The sequence below is a fragment of the Leptodactylus fuscus genome, chromosome 6 (assembly GCF_031893055.1).
Source record: "Leptodactylus fuscus isolate aLepFus1 chromosome 6, aLepFus1.hap2, whole genome shotgun sequence".
NCBI classification, from domain to species: domain Eukaryota; kingdom Metazoa; phylum Chordata; class Amphibia; order Anura; family Leptodactylidae; genus Leptodactylus; species Leptodactylus fuscus.
Genome location: NC_134270.1, coordinates 76,092,818 through 76,117,502, shown reverse-complemented (window position 1 = coordinate 76,117,502; position 24,685 = coordinate 76,092,818). Strand labels below are relative to the sequence as shown.

Below are 24,685 nucleotides of genomic sequence, written 5' to 3'. Positions count from 1 at the left end.
TTCGCCATGGACATCTCTCCAACTCTATTAAGATTCAACATTTAGTTTTACACATGATTTTAGAAACAAATACAAAGTAAGTATTTTCACACTTAAACCTGTGCGGTTCTCCTTTTAACCCCTTAAAGGGGTTGTCCCATCACAAGGATCCTATCTATACTGCTAGTTTATGTGGATTTAAGACTTTTTCCTAAATGCATTGCTTTATCAAAACTGCTTTGTTTGGCCACTATCTTAATTTATTCACTTCATTGTTTACACTCTGTTTCTATGGCCTTTGGGATTATCTGCGCATTTGTCAAGTGATGTAGCTGCCTGCTCTCAGGGGGGGGGAGGGAGGGGCTGGGAGCAGCTCTGAGCTGTTTGTGTCTTTTAAGTAGAGGAGCTTCTCAAATAGGGGAGGTGAGAGCTTCGGGATTTCTGAGCTCTTATCAGTCGGTTTAATTGAATTTGGCTGATAAGAGCTGAGATAGGGAGTCCATTACCTCTGTATGTAATGCAAACTGACTCAAATCCAGCTCTGCTACATCAGCTTCACACTGTGGTAATTCATTTACAACCAATCCCGTGCAAGTGAAACCACGCCCACCTATGTGCTGCGTAAAGCAGGAAGTGAAGAGAGCACAACAACCTGCAGGTTAGTGAACAAGCGTCATAGGAATACCTCTTTAAGGACACAGCCCAAAAGTGCGGCCCAGGACCAGGCCTCATTTTTCAAAACTGACGTCACTTTATATGGCAATAACTTTGATTTTCAGATTTTTTTTTTTTAATTATGTGATGCATACTTCATGTTAGTGTTAAACACTAATCAATATATTTTTTTTTTCTTTATAAAAAAAAATTGGAAATTTGATGGAATTGTGAAAAAAAATTTTTTAAAATGTGAAATGCTCTGCTTTTCATATAGTCATACTACCAAAATACATTAATAAATATTGTCTTCCATATCTCTGCTTTATATTGGCATCATCCTTTAATCATCATCCTTACCGCCCAGCAATGACGCTGAATGGTGAGGAATGCCCCCCTCCTCCTGGTAGTACTCGTCCATAGACTAGTACAGGGGGGCGTTCCTCAATGCTCATCATCATCGTCAGCTAGCGTGTTAGGAACGTCCTTCTGACTGTGAAGAGCTATCGGTAAATTCACAGATAGCTTTTCACATGGGGCACATAACGGAAAGGCCGACATTGTGCTGAATTCAGGGCAGTGTCTGCTGTCTAGCGGTATGTAAAACCGCATGTGCCCGAGGACATGAAAGGTTCTCTTTAAGCGGGTATCCTGGGAACAAAAGTTTTTGGAGCGTTCATATCTGATACAAGCTGGGCACAGCATATTACATACTGAAATGACATATTCCTGGGGGGTGTAGTTTCCAAAATGGGGTCACGTGTCAGGGGATACCACCTTACTGCCATTTCGGGGCTCTGAAAATGTGTCATGTGTCCAAAAACCAAACCGTCTAAATCTGTGCTGCAAAAACCAAAATAGTGTCCCTTCCCTCCTATGCCTAGTTGTGTGCCCAAACAGCAGTTTATACCCACATATGACATTGAGTACATTATACTGGGTACAAGTGTCATACATATGGGCATAAACTGCAGTTTGAGAACACAGCAGGGAGCAGATGTGGCTTTTAGAGTGCAAATTTAGATATTTGGTATCTGGACCCAATGTCATGTTTGCAGAGCCTCTAAGGTGACACAAAAGTGAAATGCCACAGGAAGTAACCCCATTTTGAAAACTGCACCCCTCAAATAATTCTTAAAGAAGTATAGTGAGCATTAGTACCCCAGGTGTGAATACACAGTAGATGGTGAAAAGTGAATACGCAAGCTTGCAGAGTAGATTGAGAACCCCAAATTTCTTACTATTTCCCCAATAGCACCTATGATTGGGGGGGGGGGAGCATTTCTGGTTTCTTTTCCTTTGTAAACTCTAAATCTGGGGTGTGATATACGTTCGCACAGATTATACAGTGGGTAAAATAAGTATTTGATACACTGGCGATTTTGCAAGTTTTCCTACCTACAAAGAATGGAGAGGTCTGTAATATTTATCATAGGTACACTTCAACTGAGACAGAATCTAAAAAAAATTCCAGAAAATCACATTTTTAAATAATTAATGTGCATTTTTCATTGCATTAAATATTTAATTGATACGATAGAAAAACAGAACTTAGGGGGCATGGTCTACCGGCTGTGAGAGCGGTCGCATGAAACGGAGCTCTTGCTCCGCCACTCTGTACTTTACCTGCAGCGGCTACATCTCGAGCTGTATCTTCTATCCTTCTCCCTGGAACCTGTCCTGGACCTCTGCTGGTTCCATCGGGGCGTTCCCTGCTGTGTCCTGCTCAGCTCTGCGGGTGGTGAGACCTGCGGCCTATCCGCCATCTTGGATCCCACGGCCTGTCCTCCGCTGTAGTTTTCTCCTGTTCCGCTGGGGCCCTCTTCACCCAAGTGGTACCTCCACCTCCAGGATTCTCTCTCCAGCGCTCTTCTGTTCCTGTGCTGCGTCTTCCCATCTTCTGGGGTCCGCCATTTTGATTAGACCCCGACGCATCCCCTTAAGAAACCCTCTACACCCTTGGGGTCCAGCAGGGGGCCCTCCACGATTGATCCTTTCCTGCAGTGTCAGTCTAGAGCCTCTGTGCCGATCCTGGTGACAAGGGGGGCCGTGCGCTCTCTCTCCCACCCCCGCACGCAGAAGGACAGTGACTCTCCTGTTAGTGACACTCTGTTTGAGACTTCATCTCCGACCTACGCCATGGTCTCTGGTGGCACCTGCACTGACCTTTCTCACAGGGGACCCCTCCTGGATCCGCTGGCCTATGTACCCCCTCTCTGCAGCCTCCTGCCTCCTCTGAGCCCTGCTGTATGGGGGATGCCCCTACCTTCGCCTCCCCAGGGTGCGCCAGGGTCGGTAGTGGTGGAGAACCCCCAGGATACGCATACATCAGATTCCATGTTGACCCACCGCTCCCCTCCCAGACCCACCTGTGGATTGGCGATCTATACTCCAGCAGCTTCCTACCAGACAAGATTTCCAGCAGGATTTTAAGTTCATAATTAATGAGGTTAAGACTACCTTCAAACAGGAACTTGCTGTTGTACGTGCTGACTTGTGCCAACTTTTTGTCAGAGAGGACTCCCTGGAAACCTGTACCTATGACTCCAAACTGCAAGAGGTGGTCTCAACTGATTCTGATATTCTTAAGGTGATGACTCGCCACCTTGAAGATTTGGACAACCGGGGTAGGAGGCACAATATTAGAGTCTGCGGTCTCCCAGAAGCCACAGGGGAGGAGGACTTGAAAATAACTCTGGAATCTATCTTCAATATGCTACTGGGCAAACCGCCTGAACAATGCATTACATTGGATAGGGCGCATAGGGCCCTCCGTCATAAGGGTGTCACTACTACCTTGAGAGATGTTATTTGCTGTGTCCAGGACTATGACCTTAAGAAGGCCATCATGGTGCAGGCCCACGCCAAACAGGACTTTGACTTTGATGTTGCTAATATCCTGTTGTTCCCTGACCTGTCTTGGATTACCCTGTAAAAGCAATGTCGTCTGCATCCTCTCCTCTCAGCCCTGCGGGACCATCAGCTTCAGTATAGATGGGGGTTCACTTTTGCCCTGATTGTTCGAAAAAATGGTCACACTGTGACCCTAAAATCCCACGCTGATTTGGAGTACTTTTGCTCTTCTCTGGATATTCCTGTTCCCCGCTTAGAAGACTGGGACTCTCCTACCCTTCCTTCAACTCCTCCTCCTGCCTGGTCTGTGGTGCAACCCAAAAGACACCGCCTTCCATCATTGGACTCTAGCTCTGGGTCTCCTTGAATGCATCATCAGGGCTCTCCCCGCTGAGCCATGTGAATTTTGCATGTTTTTTGCTTTTTTTCACTGGTTATGTCTCTGTGTTGATTTCATACATTTTCTTTTATTTGCTAACTTCTTTTTGGGTGCACGTCAGGGGGGGAGGTTAGACCTGGTTCTTACTTTGGCGACTGGTTTGCCTCCTGTGACCATGGTCTCGGCCCCGCCTCCCATCCTCTTGGGGGCGCTTTGCCGTGGCTGTTGTCATCCCATACGGCTTATTCTGGTTAGACTCGCATGGATCTTGTATCTCTATGAGCCCTCTTGGCCCCTTCTGGGGATTTTCTCTCTGGTTCTAACAATGTTTTATTATGACTTGATTTTTTTTGTTTTGTCTTGTCTCCCTTTCCTTTTGTTTTTCCAGATCTGGTTCCTGCCCACCTGGTTGTGGTATTATGCTCCTCCTTGTCCTCTTCTCCCTTTCCAGATTTGGCCCTTTTTTGCTTGGCTGTGGTTCCTGTTCTCCACCCTGAAGCTGTCTGAGTGCTCCTTCTTTTGGTAAGTCCCTTTCATCTTGCGCTTGCTCTCCCACCCTGATCAATGGCTAGGATTTTGTCACTTAATGTTAAAGGCCTCAACTCCAACATGAAGCGTAGGTTAGCTCTGACGGAACTGCGTTAAGGCGGATATTGCGTTCCTCCAGGAGACCCATTTTGATAGCTCCTGTATTCTTAACTTTGCCCTCCATTTCTTTCCTACTATTTATTCCGCTATTCACTCTAAGAAGCAAGAGGGGACTGCCATATTGATCTCTTCTTCTTCCTGCCCTTTTGAGATGGCTACTTCCATCCTTGACCCTTGGGCGGTTTGTTATTTTGCATGGGAGGCTTGAGTGCCAGCCAATTACGCTCTGCAACCTTTATGCCCCTAATTCTTCCCAGCCTGATTTTCTGACTAGGGTCCTTAATAATTTGTATTCCATCCCCTTTGCTAGTTTTTGTTGGTGGGGATTTTAATATGTCATTCACCGAATCTATGGATCACCACTCCCTATCCGGTGGCTCTCGTCGCCTTACTCGGCATAGGCTTTCGACTCACTTCCACCGTATAATAAGTCAACACTCCTTGTATGATCTCTGGAGAATTAACTATCCGACTGATTGGCCTTACACCTTTTATTTGACCCCATTCTAGACAATTATTTTTTTGGGGGGAATGCCCTGGCTCTGTGCCTTCGCAGGGACGCTTCTATTGGTTCCATTACTTGGTCGGACCATGCGCCAATCTCTATAGAGATGGGTGCTGGTCCGATCCGTACTAGGGTCTGCCATTGGCGGCTTAATGAGGGTCTCCTTCAGAGGGCACAGACTCGTGAGGAACTTTGTCAGCACTTAGACGTTTTTTGACCTTAATATGGGCTCCGCTTCGTAGGTGGCGATGCTGTGGGAAGCCATTCCTTATTTGCCCTGGCTGTGCGTTTTGAACTATTGTCATGCTGCAAAACCCAGCCACGGCCCATCTTCAATGCTCTTACTAAGGGACGTAGATTGTTGGCCAAAATCTCATAACAAATGGACCCATCCATCCTCCCTTCGATATGGTGTAGTCATCCTGTCCCTTTTGCAGAGAAGCACCCCCAAAGTTTGATGTTTCCACTCCTATACTTCATGGTTGGGACGGTGTTCTTGAGGTTGTATTCATCCTTCTTCTTCCTCCAAACATAGTGATTGGAGTTGTTACCAAAAAGTTCTATTTTGGTCTCATATGACCACATACCCTTCTCCCATGCTTCATCTGGATCATCCATATGGTCATTTGCAAACTTCAAATGGGCCTGGACATGTGCTGGCGTGAGCAGGGGGAACTTGAGTGCCCTGCCAGATTTGAATCTATAACAGCATAGTATGTTACTAAGTATAATGAGAGAGCTTGGAGACTGCGGTCCAGCTCTCTTCAGGTCATTGACCATGTCCTCCCGTGTATTTCTAGGATGATTCCTGGCCTTTCTCATAATCACCCTTACCCCACAAGCGAGATCTTACATGGAGCCCCAGACTGAAAAAAATTGACTGTCAGCTTGTGTTTCTGACATTTTCTAATAATTGTGTCAACAGTTGTTGCCTTCTCACCAAGCTGCTTGCCTATTGTCCTTTAGCCCATCCCAGCCTTGTGCAAGTCTACAATTTTGTCCCTGGTGTCCTTAGACAGCTCTTTGGTTTTGAGTGTGTAATTGAATGTGTGGACAGATGTCTTTTATAGAGGTAATGAGTTCAAGCAGATGCAATCAATACAGTTAATGAATGCAGGGTAGGAGGGCTTCTTGAAGAAAAGCAGGTCTATGAGTCAGAATTCTTTCTAGCTGTAGGTGATCAAATACTTATTACATGCAATAAAATGCAAATGAACTATTTAAAAATCATATAATGTGATTTCCTGGAATTTTTTTTAGATTTTGTCTCTCACAGTAGAAGTATACCTACGATAAAAATTACTTCTCCATTCTTTGTAGGTGGGAAAACGTGCAAAATCGCCAGTGTATCAAATATTTATTTTCCCCACTGTGCATTCCTTTCCTGCCGCAGCCAGTTATGGCCTAATGATTTTGCGATTTTTGGATTTCTCACCAGCCCATAAGCATGATTTCGAATTGTTGATTGCTGAAGTGACTGAGACTTTCTGTTCTGAAATCTCTGTTCTGCGTAATGACCTCCACTCTATCACTGCTAGAGCTGAGACTCTGGAGAACCATGACACTACTAGAGTGTATGTTGGGAAGTTTCATGATACTACCTTTGCACAGGCTGCGACACTGTGTAAGGTGCAGCGCCATTTGGAGGACATTGATAATAGAGGCAGGCACAATAACATCAGCATTAAGGGCCTCCCAAAGGCTATCTGCGATGAAGACCTCCACGTCAACCTTGAGGTGATATTCAACAGTGTCTTCCAGGAGCCTCTGTCCCATAAGATTAAAGGGATTCTACCACTAAAACACTTTTTTTTCTAGTTACCACGTCAGAATAGCCTTTAAAAAGGCTATTCGTCTCTTACCTGTGGAAGTGCTCTCCGCCGCGCCGTTCGTTCAAAATACCTGTTTGTACCGGTATGCTAATTAGTTCTCTCGCAGCGATGGGGGCGTCCCCATCGCAGGAGCAGTGATGGGGGCGTCCCCATTGCAGCTCGAAAACCGACCGCAGCGCCGCCTCTCTGGTCTTCGGTGTCCTCCCCTTGCCTCTTCAGCGTCTGTCGGACGCCTGCGCAGTATGCTCTCTGTTCGGCGAAGATTGCCGAACGTACTGCGCATGCGCGAAAGTGCGGTGCCCGCACTATGGCTGGGACCGCAATTTCACGCATGCGCAGTACGTTCGGCAATCTTCGCCGAACAGAGAGCATACTGCGCAGGCGTCCGACAGACGCTGAAGAGGCAAGGGGAGGACACCGAAGACCAGAGAGGCGGCCCTGCGGTCGGTTTTCGAGCTGCAATGGGGACGCCCCCATCGCTGCTCCTGCGATGGGGACGCCCCCATCGCTGCGAGAGAACTAATTAGCATACCGGTATTTTGAACGAACGGCGCGGCGGAGAGCACTTCCACAGGTAAGAGACGAATAGCCTTTTTAAAGGCTATTTCGACGTGGTAACTAGAAAAAAAAGTGTTTTAGTGGTAGAATCCCTTTAAGTTCCCCACTGCCCTCTGAACCTCTACCCTGCGACATGTGATCTGCTGCGTCCACGACTTTGCTACTAAGGAAGCCATTGTGGCTAATCCTCTCCTACAGACTTTGAGAGATCATCTGATTCAGTATCGGTGTGGCTTACACCTTTGCTCTCATAGCTCGTAAGGATGGCCGCTCAGCTACACTACGCTCCCGCTTGGATTTGCTCTCATTTTGTGATTTGTTGCAAATCCTGCGCCGGAACTATTGGACTGTAAACTAGCTGCACCTCCACCACCACCTGTGTGGCAACATCAGCGCCCTAAACAGCACAACCCTCAATTACCTTCCCAGAGGCCTGGACTAGAGGCCCTGCTGATTGAACTCCATCACTCTTATGGACTCCCATACCCTCCTGGGATTTGCTATTTGGCTTGTTACTGTCTTTTTTGCAGTTCTTTCTATCTTTTTTTCCTTTAGGTCTGATTCATTTGCGGCGTGCGCAGGGGGGAGCGGTGCTCATTGGCTTCTGGCTTCTCGTGGTTTAGTTTTATTTTGGAGTTATTTCTTTCCCATTTTTTTCTCTTGTGTGAGGCTAGGCTCCATTAATACTCTGAGCTCCTTGCAGGAGCCACTGCGCTTTATATTTCGGAGTTGTTGACGCTGTCCTCCCCTTTTTTGATGATGGCCTTTGGCAGTCCCCTGGCAGGAGTTTAGTCCTGCTTATGGCTTACTCGTTGATTGTTATGTGCTTTGTTATTCTAACGTTCCCCCCCCCCCCCCTTTCCCTTCTTCCCATCCCAACCTTGTTTCTACGATCTGGCCACTTATACTGTGAACTTCCTCTCCAGACGATGGTATCACCCTGGGCCCCATGTTTGTGCTTCTTGGGTTGGTGTGACTGAGGGTGAGCCTGCTTATTATTTGCAATTATATAATTTTGCCCTTTCCAATGGTAAGATGTGTTATTATTAATGTAAAGGGTCTGGACTCCAACATCAAGTGGCGAATGGTTCTGCAAGAGCTGCGCTCCCTTCACAATGATGTTGCTTTCCTCCAGGAGACCCACTTTGACCACAACGTATTGTTTAATATTGCTAAATGTTAATTACCCGCTGGCGTATTCTGCTGTAAGTGACCGGCGCAGAGCTGGAGTGGCTATCCTACTCTCCCAATCATGCCGGATCATGGTCATCCCATATTGACCCGCAGGGCCACTACGATATACTCAAAGGCTCCCTCCATGGTACTCCTATTGTTCTGTGTAATCTCTATGTCCCTAACTCTTCACAGATTTGTTTCCTGCAGCCGATCCTGGCTTGTCTCCGCTCCTGTCCATTGACGACTTGCTTAGTTGGAGATTTTAATATGGTATTTTCAGAGCATGCTGATAGGCTTGCAGTCCCCACTAGCCCCCCACCCTTCTCTCAGGTTAATCTGTCAAGGGAGTTACGTCACCTTCTGTGCTCATATGTTCTCTATGACTTGTGGTGGGTTGATAATTGTACATCGTGTTCCTATACCTTTTTCTCTCATCCCCATAACACTCACATCTGCATTGATTATCTTTTTGGGAGTGCCCCCACCCTGGCACTCGGCTCCCTACCGAACCCTCCCACCCTCTAGCTGCATTCATAGGGTAGGGAGATGGCAATCACCTATCTCCAGAGGCCATTTCTTCACTCAACACCCCTATTAGCGCACTGTCGGCTTTCTAGCGGTATATAAAACCGCATGTGCCCGAGGACATGAAAGGTCCCCTTTAACAGATGCAAAAACAAGCGAGCACAGACAGATGCCCATTTGTTTACATAGACATCAATGGAAAAAAAAAAAAAAAAAAATCTACCTGTTAGCTGCACATGACTCAGTTCCACGGTTCATGCTGGGAGTGGGACTCCTAGCATCCTAGTTATCTTTGATGGTAGGAGTCCCTGCCTCTCAGTGACCTACTGTCCTGTACTGTATTTGGTATGGGACAGTATGTTGTTGGGAGGTAGGGGCTCCTACCAACAAAGATAACTAGGATGCTAGGAGTCCCACTAAATCTGGCTAAAACATGGAACGGGTTGTGTGCAGCTAGCCTTAAATGGATGCAAAAAACCTCATCTGAATAGAGATCCTAAGAGAACAGAGATAGAACCTTTAAAGGTTCTATCAGCAAAATTATGCTGTATGAGCCCCACATATGCGTGAATAGCCTTTAAAAAGACCATTCAGGCATTGCTAATGTTATATTAAACTACCACCCCCCCCGTTTTAAAATAATGCCCTAAAAAAGAATATGATAATCATACCGTATCGTGCACGCTGGGCAGGCATGCACGGTCCGATGTCATTTTTAGACACGCCTACATCCTCTTGCTGCGATGTCTTCCTCGTCTTCTTCCGTCATTGCTTGTAATCCCGCGCCGGCGCAGTAGCAGGGGAACTGAGTATGCTCCGTCTCCGGTGTAGCAGTGCTGAGCGCATGGCCAGCACTGCTACATCTCTGCATAGGAATGCATTGATCAGCATTGAATGGCCGAATGCCATACAGAGTACAGCATTCGGCCAATCAACGCTGGTTCTGCAGGAGGAGGCGGAGTCTAAGATCGGTCCACAGCAGTCTCCATTCTGGTCCGATCTTAGACTCCGCCTCCTCACAGATGAGCCTCCGGCAGAACCAGCGTTGATTGGCTGAATGCTGTACTCTGTATGGCATTCGGCCAATCAACGCTGGTCAATGCATTCCTATGGGAAAAAGTCAGCTCGCGCATATCGCAAGCTGACAGGGATCCCGACCAGATAGAGCCCCAAAGAGCTGGGTGAGTGACATTCTCCCCTAAATAAAAGTAATCCCTAGCTAAGGGGGCGTTCACACTACCGTCGGTGTCCGACATGTAGTGTCCGTGACACCTGTCATTCACTTGAATGGGCATCGGGTGCGTTCTTTTGCACTCCGTGCCCGTCCTTCCCTGTCCGCAAGAGAAGATGTCCGACTTCTCAAGCGGACAGAAAAACCCTGCATGCAAATTTTTTGTGAGTTTTCTACCTGGTGTTTGATTTGAATCAAACATCTCGAACAGCCTGATATCCGATCAAACATGTACTCGATCGAACGCTGTTCGCTCATCTCTATTTATTAATAATCAGTTGTCAAAAAGTATACATGGTACCGCGACAGAACAGTACACAGTAAGTATATACATTTGGTTTAGACCTGGTTCATATCTGCGTTCGGTATTCTGTTTGGGGTTGCCTTCAAGCAGCACTCTTCTCTCCACATGATTTGTGCGGACGCTGCGCAGAAAACACACGGATCCCATTATAGTCTATGGGGTCTGTGTGCTTTTATGCTCAACTTTTTTTTAGTGCGTTCAGTACTCCGCTGGGGAGGGGGGGTTCGAACGGAATACCGAAGGCAGATGTGTGCTAGGCCTGATGTAGCATGACTGTGCAATATACCGTACAAGTTACCCTACACTATACAGTATGTAGGATACCATTGCACCCTGGGCACTTCTGCGTGAGGTTTGCATTAATCCAGCGCCTTTTGTGACTGTGGACATGTATGCAGTGGCCCCTTCACTCCCCCACTTTGTTCTCCGTTTTATTGTCACCCCATTGTAGGAGCGCCCCTCAGAATGTACAATGTTTACCAAGTTCTGTTGCTACAGATAGACTAATATACCTGTACAACCGGCACAGTAAGGACTGTATAGGAAATTCAGCTAGTCTTTATTGTACAATGACAAGGACTGATCGTACATCCGGTTGGAGCAGATCGGTCCGATGCGCTGATAGATGATTATCGGTAGGTGAGGCCTCTCACTTTGGTGTACGGGCAGCTCCATGGACTCATGGATGTTTTATACGGTGCTTAGTATTGCACATGCCACATCCACGGCCACGTTTGGCCCCATGCTCACGGCACACAATCACGCTGCCGCCACCATTGAGGATGTTGCGTATGACGAAGGCAGATCACATGATGATGGGCGGGTCTTACATTAAGTTCACGCCCACATTTCACGCGTCAGCCAATTCAGCAGGAGAGGCGTAAATCACTAAGGGCGCCAGAAGATTGCAGCTGTGGGCGGAGCCTGCGCTTCCTTTATATACTGACGGGCCTCGCCGCATGTCGCAGTTCTCTCTTAGGAAGCCGTTCGTTAATCTTAAGGCTTCAGACGTGTGTGGTAAAGGAGGCGAGGGAGACGGCTCGGAAAGAATGGCCGAAGCAAGTACCTGCAGTATGGAGGTAAGAGCCTGAGGGCGGGCGGTGAATGGCGTCTATACTCATTCATTGTGAGGGCGGGCGGGAGGGGGAGGCCTTCATGTGGGTATTAGCCGGTGATAGTGTGACTAGTGGAGTCCATTATATCATCTAGTATACGGTACCAGGACCTAAAGTTGCTGACGTCACTGCGTATGAGAGCCCTGGTCCAGTTGGTAGCCATAGACTTGCTCGCTCCGGTACTATGTCACTATGGATGGCTGCCCCCGCCCACATGCCGGCAACAAAGGGCGGCCTTGTGCAGCTCCACGTGTGTCCCTGGGCCGCTCCATTATGTCCTCGGCCTGTGGCCTGGGTGTATGAATGGCCTCTTCTGTCTTCTCTGTGCTATAGGCCGCATGCTGGAGAGCTCATCACTTCTCCGCTGCGAGGCCTAGTAGTGTTACTGCAGTCCTCGGTCATGTGTGGCCCTCGTGGTGCTAGTGCTCCCTATTAGCGACCATCTCAGGCCCGGCAATGGCTGACTATACGGCGGGATGAGTGAAAGGAAGATCTATAGCGTTTCATTGGCACTTTCTTGGATATAGTTTATAAAACCGTGTGCTGTTAGTATGTCTAAAAGCTTCCTGCTGGATTTACTGGCACATATGAGATGTTCTCTGACTTTTGTGATTACCACCCCCCCCCTCCCCCCAATTAAAAAGCTAAAGTATCCCAAAGCCTGTTCTTAGTTTACGCCCATTACTAGTGCTTAGTGTCTAGTGGTGATCAATGTGCACGTATTCTGTGGTAGCCCACTAAACAGGCACAGGTCTATTGGTACCACCAGCGCTCAAAGAGCAGGACCACCAGGTCTACTGTGACTGCAACACTGAATTTCCCCATGGTGGGACTATTAAAGGATTCTTATCTGCCCGCTGTCCCAGCTCAGTCAGTCCTATAGAAGTGTGTGAGGCAGTAGTGCCTCAGTACTGATATGTAACACTATGCACATGACCACGTGCTGTTTTTCATGGCTGGTGCATTTGTCTATAGCTCCAGTCTAAGCAATTCTCAGGACCAATCCTTACCTCATTTTGTGCCTTGGCCTCGCTAATGAAGTCTTTATCTCACACAGATGTCACCCATGTGCTACTTTACTACAAATGGCCATATGCACACAGTCATTTTATAAATTTTGCTACATTTAGAAACTCCAACTAAAAGTTGAATATAGAAACTCACTGTTATGCTGGTAGTAAGAGGTATGGCAGTGTCTGTTGCCCTTTGACTAGAGATTTTTAAGCCTAGGGTGGTGAGGCTGCTGCTATTCAGATGACTAGGGAGCACAGCTGCTGCAACTACCTTCAATACTATGGGAATGAAAACTCACAAAACTGGATGCTCTGAAATGCTCTACTTACCAAAAGTGCACTGTGGGCGGGCATTCAGGGTGTGTCTTCATCTTCATCCACGCCTCTTCTTCCTCTGGCGCTCGCGAACGGACTTTGATAAAAAAAAAAAAAAAAAATGACCTGGGCGCATGCGCAGTAACATGCGGCTTCTACTACGGCTACTGTGCATGCGCCCAGGCCATTTTTTTTTATATCAGTGTCCGCTCGCAAGCGCCGGAGGAGGACGGGACAGGAGGACATCGGAGGAAGAAGAGGCGTGGATGAAGATGAAGACACACCCTGAATGCCCGCCCAGCGTGCACGTTCGGTAAGTAGATCACATTCTTTTTTTAGGTTATTTTAAAACGAGGGGGGGGGTGGTGGTTTAATATAACTTTTACGGTGCCTGAATAGCCTTTTTAAAGGCTATCCACGCATATGTGGGGCTCTATCAGCATGATTTTTCTGATAGAGCCCCTTTAAAAGAGTGGTTACAGATCTTTCTCTGGCTTAGACTAGAATGCAAGTCTGGTGCTTATCAGCTGTATAGCCTTAGAGCTCTCCATACTTTACACAGCATGGGCTGCATGCCTCATAGTGGCTGGGTGCAGGTACTACAGCTCAGATTGTAGTTAATGGGAGCTGCAGTGATGGTACCTGGCCACTATACAAGGGTAGGAGCGTTTTGCTTCCATCCCTACATTGTACAGCCCCATTCAGCCAATCTATCCCAAGGCAATGCCATATAATCGGTCAACCCTTTTAATAGTCCTGTGTGGGCATTTAATAGAAACTGAAACACTCTTGTGACCATAAGAGATATAGAAACTCTGACTGCACTCTCATGCTGTGTACTACAGTGCATGCAGCTGGAAGCGTTTGCCTTTGTTCCTGGCATAGTGGCCAAGTGCCATTACTACACCTGAGTTCCCATTGATGCCCTGCTGGAAGCATGGTTTCTATAGAGCCCTGCTGTTGTAATCTTGATCCAACAGGATCCAGTTCTCCTTTCATACTGGGTCTCGTTCTACTTGTCCTCAGCCATTGAAAACACTTGCTCATTTAGATGCTAGTTTTGTCTGTGGTCAGCTTGTATCATGAGTTTTAGTTTTGCCCATCTTTCTGTCCTGACTGTAGGATATGAGGTTAATACAATGTTTCTCCTTGTCACTTTCTCCTAGAACTTTGTAGCCAAGTTGGCCAATGGGATGAACTTGTCGACTGCAGTGGAAGATGTAAATATCCTTTGCACATCTCTGGTAGACCTTGGCCAACAGGGCTATGGAAGTCATGAGTGGAGCTCCCTCCTCATTGCTTAGTTCTGGGCTGTAATTGATGGAGACTGTAGATTCCTAACCTAAAGCTCACTCTGCTACAGACAGAAATGCTTCTAGTCTACCCCCCTCCATAGACTTTTACTAGAAAGTGACAGGTAGCCTAGGGTCTTGTATCGCTCCACGCATCTGGGCTTTGTTGTATTTCTTGGCCTTCATCGAACAGCTGTTGTGAACTGTTGCATTTGAAATGTAGCTCTTAGGGGGATACTACTTATTACACTGCATGGCACAAAGATCTAATGCAGATATAATGGTGATCTATAAGCCTAGCTTCATTTCAAAGACCCAGAATGAGAATGTGAGGATGAATACTTTTCCATTGTCTAGATGAATGCTTATGTTCCACCATCTCTTTGATCAGGTTTCCTGTACACAACCAGAGAGCAGTGTGAAACCAACAGCAGAAGAAATGACCTCTAAAGATTACTACTTTGACTCCTATGCTCACTTTGGTATCCATGAGGTAAGGTTCTCTCTTTTTGGCTTTTTCTTTGTCTTTCTCTACAGACTTCTAACAAACTTTGTGGTTGGTCTTTACAGGAAATGTTAAAGGATGAAGTCCGGACCCTAACCTATCGTAACTCCATGTTTCACAACAGACACTTGTTTAAGGACAAGGTTGTCTTGGATGTTGGGAGTGGAACAGGGATCCTCTGCATGTTTGCAGCTAAGGCTGGTGCCAAGAAAGTTATTGGGGTAAGGATTTCTGCCAATAAACTTAAGTAGAGGTCCTATGTGTGGCTTTTTTTTTTCTGGGGTCCCAAATGTTGTACCCCACTGACTGAACTTGAGGATGGGTAAATCAAAATAAACTTAGAAAGCCATTTAGTGCATGGAGGACCATTATAGTAGTCATTGGTTTATAAATGTCATCTTTGGCACATGCTGGTGGTTCCTATTCAATTAATTGAAGCAGCGCTGCAGCCTTGTTCACTGTAGAGTTGGGGTTTTGGGGAACTGTATTGACTCTTGTACTCAAATAGGAGCTGTCTGCTTCTTTCCAATGCATGAGCTGATCTGTGGAGGTCAGATACTGATAACCTATCCTGTGAATGATCATCAGTGTAGTTAAGAGGATTCTGGGCCAAAAGCCATCTAAGGATTTTAATTGGGTTAATACAGAACTGTAATAGGGCATTCACACTTGTGCCTGTGTCCGCCTTGTGTCTTTCTCCTGGGTTTCCATACTTTGCCCCAGAGAAACTGCCGTTGTTCACCTACAGCCTGTGTGTGTGTGTGTGTGTGTGATGCACACAAAGATGCATAGCTTGTTACCAAGCAGATGCAGATTACTGTGCTGTCACTTACAAGTTGTGTAGCTGTGCTCATCTCATGACCATGGTCTCTTATCCACTAAAAATGACAGCAAGTAGTGATCTGGAAACTGTAAGGAATTGAAACAGAAAATTGTATAACTTGCTATACACAGTAAATGTCTATTTGCCTGAAACTGGACACTCTCCCTTAAACTGTACCATTGGAGAATTATTATAATTGCAGTAATCTTGTTAATTTTACAGATTGAGTGCTCAAGTATTTCTGACTACGCAATCAAGATTGTGAAGGCAAACAAACTGGATCACAGTATGTGCACATACCTATAAATGCAAATATTTTTTAGCTGTTAAGGCATATAAAGCTAAACTTCAGTGGTATGATTCTTACAGTTGTAACAATCATCAAGGGGAAAGTGGAAGAAGTTGAATTGCCTGTGGAAAAAGTCGACATAATAATCAGTGAATGGATGGGGTATTGTCTGTTCTACGAGTCCATGCTGAACACTGTCATCTATGCACGCGACAAATGGCTGGTAAGTCTTATTGCTTGCAGTATCCTGGGGCAGTTGGCTAATAGCACATACAAGAACATATCTCTCTTATGACCACACAGCAGTTGTCTGGAAAAGGTGCTGAACTGTTCAGCTTTGGATAAGATGTTCTGTGCCTGTTCCCATCAAGTGGTCTTTCTAGAGGAAAGTGCTCAATTGTAAAGCAATTTCCAAGCAAGAGGGTGATTGTCGGCAGTCCTCACTAGAGTTGTCCTAAACCTTTCCTCTTATCTTTTAGACACCAGATGGTCTTATATTCCCTGATCGTGCAACGCTTTATGTGACTGCTATTGAAGATAGACAGTACAAAGACTACAAAATTCACTGTAAGTGCACTTCCCTGTATGATGCTGCCTCATGGCTGTCTAAAGCTTCTCATCCTCTTCTGGTCTCCCTCTTCAAGTAAATGGTGTTTAGTGTAACTTTATTGGCATGCTCCTTACTGAACAAAGTCTGTGAAGGCTAAACATTTTGCCACAAACTTGCTCATCTTGCTGTGAAACCTTAACATAAGCTTTCTTTCAGGGTGGGAAAACGTCTATGGCTTTGATATGTCATGCATCAAAGATGTAGCCATCAAGGAGCCCCTTGTTGATGTGGTGGACCCAAAACAGTTGGTTACAAATTCATGTCTTATCAAGGTATGTATAAGATACCAGCACAATCCTACAATACAGTTCTCGATCAAACTGAATTGTACAACATTAACTTGTTCCAGTTGGTGTTATCCATCTAATACATACTTGGTCCCAGAGTGCTCTATCTGCATTACTTTAAGGATATTAATGGGCCTGGTCTTCTAGTATAGACAATATAAAGGTCTTGGAGGTTGGGACCAATGTCTGGGTCACTTATACAGGGTTAAGGGGATATTGTCACTCCTTAGGGAGAAACCACCATATAGGTGTGTGGAGACTTGTTAAGCCTTTAGCACTCCACTTTGCAAGGAACTATGGGAAGAATATGCAAATCTGCCTTCCATGATGTAATTAGGAAGACAGTTGCTGCCTCAGTATTGCAAACCAATAGAGGGCACTCACTGGAATGTGCAAGCCTGTCTTATGACAGGATTCCAGTGAAATAACCCAATAATGGCTGCTCCCTTTAGCCTCATGCCCGACCTTCCAAGAGGCCTTTGTTTTGCAATGACGCTGGGATTATTACCAGGTATAGTCTTCTCAATCGAGGACAGCTGTTTCGATCTACTTGTATCTCTTCAGCCCAATGTAGAGAGGACTATATGTAGAGAGGACGATTGAGAGACTATACCTGGTAATAATCCCAGCGTCATTGCAAAACAAAGGCCTCTTGGAAGGTCGGGCATGATGCTAAAGGGAGCAGCCATTATTGGGTTATTTCACTGGAATCCTGTCATAAAACAGGCTTGCACATTCCAGTGAGCGCCCTCTATTGGTTTGCAACACTGAGGCAGCAACTGTCTTCCTAATTACATCATGGAAGGCAGATTTGCATATTCTTCCCATGGGTCACTTATGGCATACTTTGGATGGGACAATAAATGTGTCTAATGGAAATGACAGTAACTTTAAGACCTATGCTGTGACTTCTGATTGTCAACTATTCATGGCGTTCCTCTGATTCTAGGAAGTGGATATCTACACAGTAAAGGTGGATGACCTAAGTTTTACCTCTCCATTCTGCCTCCAAGTGAAGAGAAACGATTACATCCATGCACTGGTTGCTTACTTCAACATAGAGTTCACCAGATGCCATAAAAGGACAGGATTCTCTACTAGTAAGTGTACTTGTCTTTAATATGGCAGAGGCTGCCTCTCGGCCGGACTGGTCACCAGTCATTCTAAGTTCTCAATGGCCTAACTTACACTGTTCTCATTTTCTAGGCCCAGAATCTCCTTACACTCACTGGAAGCAGACTGTCTTCTACATGGAAGACTACCTGACTGTTAAAACTGGGGAGGAAATATTTGGAACAATAGGCATGAAGCCAAATGCCAAAAATAATGTAAGTTGCTAGCTGCTGCCGTTTAAAAACAAAAGTGGCTAAATTCAATGTGAGTAAGCTGACTTTGCTTTTGTCTTTTAGCGAGACTTGGACTTTACCATCGACATTGACTTCAAAGGCCAGCTCTGTGAATTGTCATGTTCCACAGACTACAGAATGCGTTGAAACGAAGACTGCTAAACCACTTGACCAGACAGAAGAAAATAATGCATCAAATATACATTTAGCTGTGTGGTTTTATTTACATATAGCATACACCTTTTATCTCCCCGCTGTTTTCCTCAGTGGGGTAGAATATTTTAGAACCCCTGGACCAGTCTTTAAATCAGACCCTTGGCTACACTGAAGACTTGGTCTAATCTCTAAATAGCCGCATGGCTTGAGGGAATACATCTAGTTTTAGGAAGCTGGTTTAACCTGTAAATATTCACAAATGGGTTTTGTAGACTGTTCTCAAACTGTCATCAGGCCTTGCTAGGACAGCAGGCTTCAGTCAGTACAGTGGCCTCTTCAACTATTGGCAATGCCTCAAGAACAGTTTGTGAACATAAGGACTACCATTCCTCTTGCATATTAGCCCTAAAATGTGTCGTGATGTCTTCTACAGTAGCGCCTCTTAAACATATCTTGAGTTTTCCGTTCTGAACATCGCACGTGTTGAAAGCCTTCACACAACCTGGATGCTGCTGGAATGAAAAGGGATAGACTGGTGAAACCTGATGTGGACACTAATAATGGGTCATTCCTGGTTGCAAGCAGTATTTGTCTCTTTCAGACACCCTACTTGCTCTATAGCAGTATGTGGAGCAAGGGTTCATACTCTGCCATTTTGTACGGTTTTGTATGTCCTTTTCAGATCCTGACTTGGAAAAGTGTTTTTGTTTTACAGATTGTCTAAAGGTTGCCCATTGTGACTTTCATAAGTTATGGTTTTTATATGGTTACATTCATAATGAAATTAAAAAGTGGACTGTGTGCTTTTCTCTGGGGTTTATATCTGCTTTCTACCTGGAGAATGTTCTTGAAAACAAAATATCACTTTTTGGCGTAACTTTGTTCTATTGGCTGCAATGGAATCACTCAGGCCACTAGCTGGAACTGCAAAGGCAGTAGCAATGTGTGCCCAGAACAATGCAGTGAACTCATTCCACTGTGGCTTTCCGCTCCGCATTAGGCCCAAATGAATGGGCCTAGTCCGGAGGGTGCTGTCACAAGGTAGACTTTTTTTTTTTTTTCCCCTCTTCCCCTCACGAGTGGGAAGAAACTGCTAGTGGAAAAAAAAGAACACTAGCGGTTTACATAGAACTCTATTGGGAGGGGGTGGATTTTGAGGATTCTGCTTCAAAATCCACCCTGTGTGAATGAACCATAAGATTATCAGTTTGCACCTTGCCCAACTGTACCAGAAAGGCTATGTGGATGCAGTATTGGCAGGTGAGGGAGGGTCTAAGACATGGCTGTGCACTTTGCCTTGTGACTATCTTTGAGTTAGTCTTAGATGTCCTAACTAATGCAGTGGATATGGTTTTCCTGTGCCTTCCTCTGGTCACGTGCAGAGGTCCTTTTGCTGCTTTGGAAGATGGTTGACAGATTTGTCAAATCCAGAGATAACAGCTTGGTGGAAGCTAAGAAGAAACTAGAGCGGCTCTCATTTAGTAAGTCATGCTGTAATAAAGATACAATAAGCAATGATACAAGGCCATGGGTTGCTGTGAAACTGAAGAATTGCTTGCCTGTAAGAAAGTTTCATTAAACCCTTGGATCCTGATAGAGTGGGAGTAAGTCTGAACTCGCTTCTCTTCTGCCTTCAAATTTCCAGACTTCCCTAACCCCTTAGCTCTAGAGTAGGAAAAAAAAAAAAAAAAACCCTGATGATTCAGCATTACCAGTATCAGCCTTAAGGATCTCCATGGCCCCAAGAATCTATCAAAAACGTGGCAGAAAAGGGGCATACTCCTTATGTAGACTTTCTCATTGTGGCAAGATTCATAGTCAAATGTTTAGAAAGTGGTTCTCTAAATAAAAACCCTGATCCTGTCCCCACAAGGTCACTATAAGAAAGACACTGCATTCTGGGGACCTTCATGGCCTGTGTTCCAGCAGTACCTTGGGCTCAGAGCCACTCCCGATATCAACAGTGAAAAATCCTGGCAGTTTGGCATCAGGAAGAGAAAATTCTAAAAAAGGTTGTGAGTGTATTGGCCAACAAGAGAAACCCAGAGGTGGTGGTGAGTCAGGACTCACCTAGAAATTGGAGTTGTATGGAAGATCTCAGACCCGAAAATTTATTTCCATGGATGCCAGCCTTTGGGACATGACGCATAAGGGAATTACTGGCTCCATCAGTTAAAGAGGACCTTTCATCTGATTGGGCACAGGCAGTTCTATGATCTGTGCCCTGGGTAAAGCAATATCGGTCCTGGTACCGTAGCGCTTTACAGTCAGAAGGACGTTTTTAGCCAGGGACGCCCTTCTGCCCAGCAGTGCCTATCCCGCTGTACAGTGTGAGCGGGGAGGTACGCCCCCTTGCTCTCCTGATAATACTCGTCTATGGAAGAGCTGTGTGAGCAGAGGTAGGGGGCGTTTCTCCCCGCTCCACAGTACAGCGCGATAGGTGCTGCTGGGCAGAAGGGCGTCCCTGGCTAAGTGTCAGAAACGCCCTTCTGACTGTAAAGCGCTACAGTACCGGGACCGATAGCGCTTTACCCAGGGCACAGATTGGGAAAGCCGATAGTGTGCTGAATTCAGCGCATTGTCAGCTTTCCAGCAGTATATAGAACTGCCTGTGCCCAATCTGATGAAAGGTCCTCTTTAATCCAACTTTTACTGTCATTACAGATATCAGGGTAATAATTAAACCTGACCCAGTTGTCTTGCCTAGAGTAGCCTCCAAATTTCATAGATCTCAGGAGATAGTTCTCCACTCCCTCCATCCTAAGCAGAGTAATCATAAGAGCAGAACCACTGGGTGTAAGACATTACCTAATCCAGTATTTGTCCTCTCCTTCCCCCTGAAGGAAATCTACTTCCCTTTTTGTTTTTTTTTAAGGTGTCAACAAAGGGAAGGTAGCCTCCAAATGTAATCTGGCTCCCTGGCTTTACAGTTTTTTAGGCCTCTTCTCGCCCTCGCCACCCTTTTAACTATAGCGGTTGACATCTCTTGGACTGAGAGAGCTAATGTTACCATAGAATCTATCTACAAAGCGGCAACCTGGTCTTCACCTTCTACCTTTTCTGCACTGGATATATTGGCGTTTCTACTGATTTTTCTTTCGGTTTTATAAGTGTTTTTCCAATCTTACGGCAACGTCCCATGCAGCAGGCCACAGCAAATAAGAGCTACAGGAAACACCATGGCGGTAACCCATCACGTTTTTTTCCCTGCAGCGCTTTTCACAGAAAGTCTACAGAGGAAACCTGCTTCTATTATTATACCTATAGGGAAACTGCATTTCTATAGAAATAACTGACATGCTGTGATTTCCAAAACTGCGTGTTCACCGTGTGTATTTTTCTACAATGTGTATGGGATTTTCCAGAACCTAATCTACTTTGCAGCGACTGTAAACCATTGTGGTATTACGCCACGTGGCGCCCCTGCCTCTCTCTGGGTGCAGTTGTGGTTGATGGGAAAATTATTATTTACCGGTAATTGGATTTTCCAGAACCCATGACAGCGCAGTCCTTTTTTTTCATGGTGGTGGTGCAAGCAAAAAAAAAAAAAAGTACGGTAGTTATGCGTTACAAGTTAACTCTCTCTCAATCTATAAACCTGCTGAGAGGTAAGAGAAGCTCCACTTTTTTGTACTGTAGGTTTCCTGTAAGTCACCTCTCTCGGGGTACTGTTATGGGTTCTGGAAAATGCAATCGCCGGTAAAGTAACTATTATTTTATAACTATAGTATATACCTGGCATGCTAGCCACAGTGAAGGGAACTGGTAACACATGCACAGGTCTCCATTCATGTGTACAGTCATGGCCAAAAGTTTTGAGAATGATACAAACATTATACAAAGTCTACTGCTTCAGTTTTCCTAATGGCAATTTGCATATACTCCAGAATGTTATAAAGAGTGATCAGCTTAACAGCAATTACTTGCAAAGTCAATATTTGCCTAGAAAATGAACTTTATCCCCCAAAACACATTTCAACATCATTGCAGCCCTGCCTTAAAAGGACCAGCTAACATCGTTTCAGTGATTGCTCCATTAACACAGGTGTGGGTGTTGATGAGGACAGGGCTGGAGATCAATCTGTCATGATTAAGTAAGAATGACACCACTGGACACTTTAAAAGGAGGCTGGTGCTAGGCATCATTGTTTCTCTTCTGTTAACCATGGTTATCTCTAAAGAAACACGTGCAGTCATCATTGCACTGCACAAAAATGGCCTAACAGGGAAGAGTATCGCAGCTAGAAAGATTGCACCTCAGTCAACAATCTATCGCATCATCAAGAGCTTCAAGGAGAGAGGTTCCATTGTTGGCAAAAAGGCTCCAGGGTGCCCAAGAAAGACCAGCAAGCGCCAGGACCGTCTCTTAAAAGTGTTTCAGCTGCGGGATCGGGCTACCAGCAGTGCAGAGCTTGCTCAGGAATGGCAGCAGGCAGGTGTGAGTGCATCTGCAAGCACTGTGAGGCAGACTCTTGGAGCAAGGCCTGGTCTCAAGGAGGGCGGCAAAGAAGCCACTTCTCTCCAGAAAAAAAGATCAGGGACAGACTGATATTCTGCAAAAGGTACAGGGAGTGGACTGCTGAGGATTGGGGTAAAGTCATTTTCTCTGATGAATCCCCTTTTCGATTGTTTGGGACATCTGGAAAACAGCTTATTCAGAGAAGACGAGGTGAGCGCTACCACCAGTCTTGTCTCATGCCAACTGTAAAGCATCCTGAAACCATTCATGTGTGGGGTTGCTTCTCAGCCAAGGGAATTGGCTCTCTCACAGTCTTGCCTAAAAACACAGCCATGAATAAAGAATGGTACCAGAATGTCCTCCAAGATCAACTTCTCCCAACCGTCCAAGAGCAGTTTGGCGATCAACAATGCCTTTTCCAGCATGATGGAGCACATTGCCATAAAACAAAGGAGATAACTAAATGGCTCAGGGAACAAAACATAGAGATTTTGGGTCCATGGCCTGAAAACTCCCCAGATCTTAATCCCATTGAGAACTTGAGGTCAATCATCAAGAGACGGGTGGACAAACAAAAACCTACAAATTCTGACAAAATTCAAGCATTGATTGTGCAAGAATGGACTGCTATCAGTCAGGATTTGGTCCAGAAGTTGATTGAGAGCATACCCGGGAGAATTGCAGAGGTCCTGAAGAAGAAGGGTCAACACTGCAAATATTGACTTGCTGCATTAACTCATTCTAACTGTCAATATAAGCTTTTGTTACTCAAAATATGATTGCAATTATATTTCTGTATGTGATAAAAACATCTGACAAACACACATAAAAAACAGAGGGCAGCAGATCATGTGAAAATATAATATTTGTGTCATTCTCAAACCTTTTGGCCATGACTGTACAGGAGTTCCTAAAATAGTCAAGCAGGTAGCCTCAGCTATTTTTAAAACTCTTTTACAGGTGAATGGAGCGGTTTGGCTACCCCTACCAAAATGGATGCCAATGCAAATAAAGACATAAATAAAGACATTTCAGCCTTGGCACCATTTGTAACTAGCCGCCACTTCTGTGTTGTCTTTCAGAAAAGTAGACACAGCCAATGTACCAGTGTGGAGAAGATGACTGCATGTGTCTACTCTATGTTCAGGACAAGTTGAATGCGATGGCCTTCAGTTTCCTGCTGTTAGTTAAGTCTTGTGAAAAGCAGGAGAGCTGCACAGCTTTACCAAAGATTAAAGGGATTCTACCATAAATTTTTTTTTTTTTTTGTCGTTGACACGTAGGAATAGCCTTAAGAACGGCTATTCTTCTCCGCCCCGCTGTTCAGTTAAAATTCCGTTTTCCCTCGGTATGCAAATGAGTTCTCTCGCAGTACTGTGGGCAGGCCCCAGGGTTCAAACAGCACTGGGGGCGTCCCCAATGCTGCGAGAGAACTCTCCAGTGCCACCTCCATCTTCTTCTGGAACATCCTCTTCTTGCAGCTTCTTCCAGCGCAGGTGGTGAAACTTGTAGGCCTCGGGCAGAGCAGATTGCACATGCCCAAAGGCTACAAGAAAACGGTGCCGGAAGAAGACGCACGAAGAGGACGTTCCAGAAGAAGATGGAGGTGGCGCTGTAGAGTTCTCTCGCAGCATTGGGGACGCCCCCAGTGCTATGTGAGCGCTGGGGCCCGCCTACAGTGCTGCGGGAGAACTCATTTGCATATCGACAGAAAACGGAATTTTAACTGAACGGCGGAGCGAAGAAGACATCTAAAAGGTAGGAGAAGATTAAGGCTATTCCGACGAGTCAACAACAACAAAAAAAAATAAAATAAATGGTAGAATCCCTT

General features: G+C 45.5%; 1 protein-coding gene and 1 long non-coding RNA gene across 2 annotated transcripts in view; one reads left to right on the top strand and one right to left on the bottom strand.

Annotated features, from left to right (window-relative positions):
- Nucleotides 1–24,685, bottom strand: part of LOC142210868 (uncharacterized) — an 892,280-nt gene that overhangs the window by 175,185 nt on the left and 692,410 nt on the right. The gene's annotated exons all lie outside the window — the stretch shown is intronic.
- PRMT1 (protein arginine methyltransferase 1) lies at nt 11,559–19,196 on the top strand. The gene is made up of 10 exons (XM_075280260.1): nt 11,559–11,723; nt 14,771–14,872; nt 14,950–15,105; nt 15,930–15,993; nt 16,077–16,219; nt 16,476–16,563; nt 16,763–16,878; nt 17,843–17,993; nt 18,100–18,221; nt 18,303–19,196. The coding sequence occupies exons 1-10, from the start codon at nt 11,604–11,606 to the stop codon at nt 18,384–18,386; spliced, it is 1,146 nt and encodes a 381-aa protein (XP_075136361.1). The 5' UTR covers nt 11,559–11,603; the 3' UTR covers nt 18,387–19,196.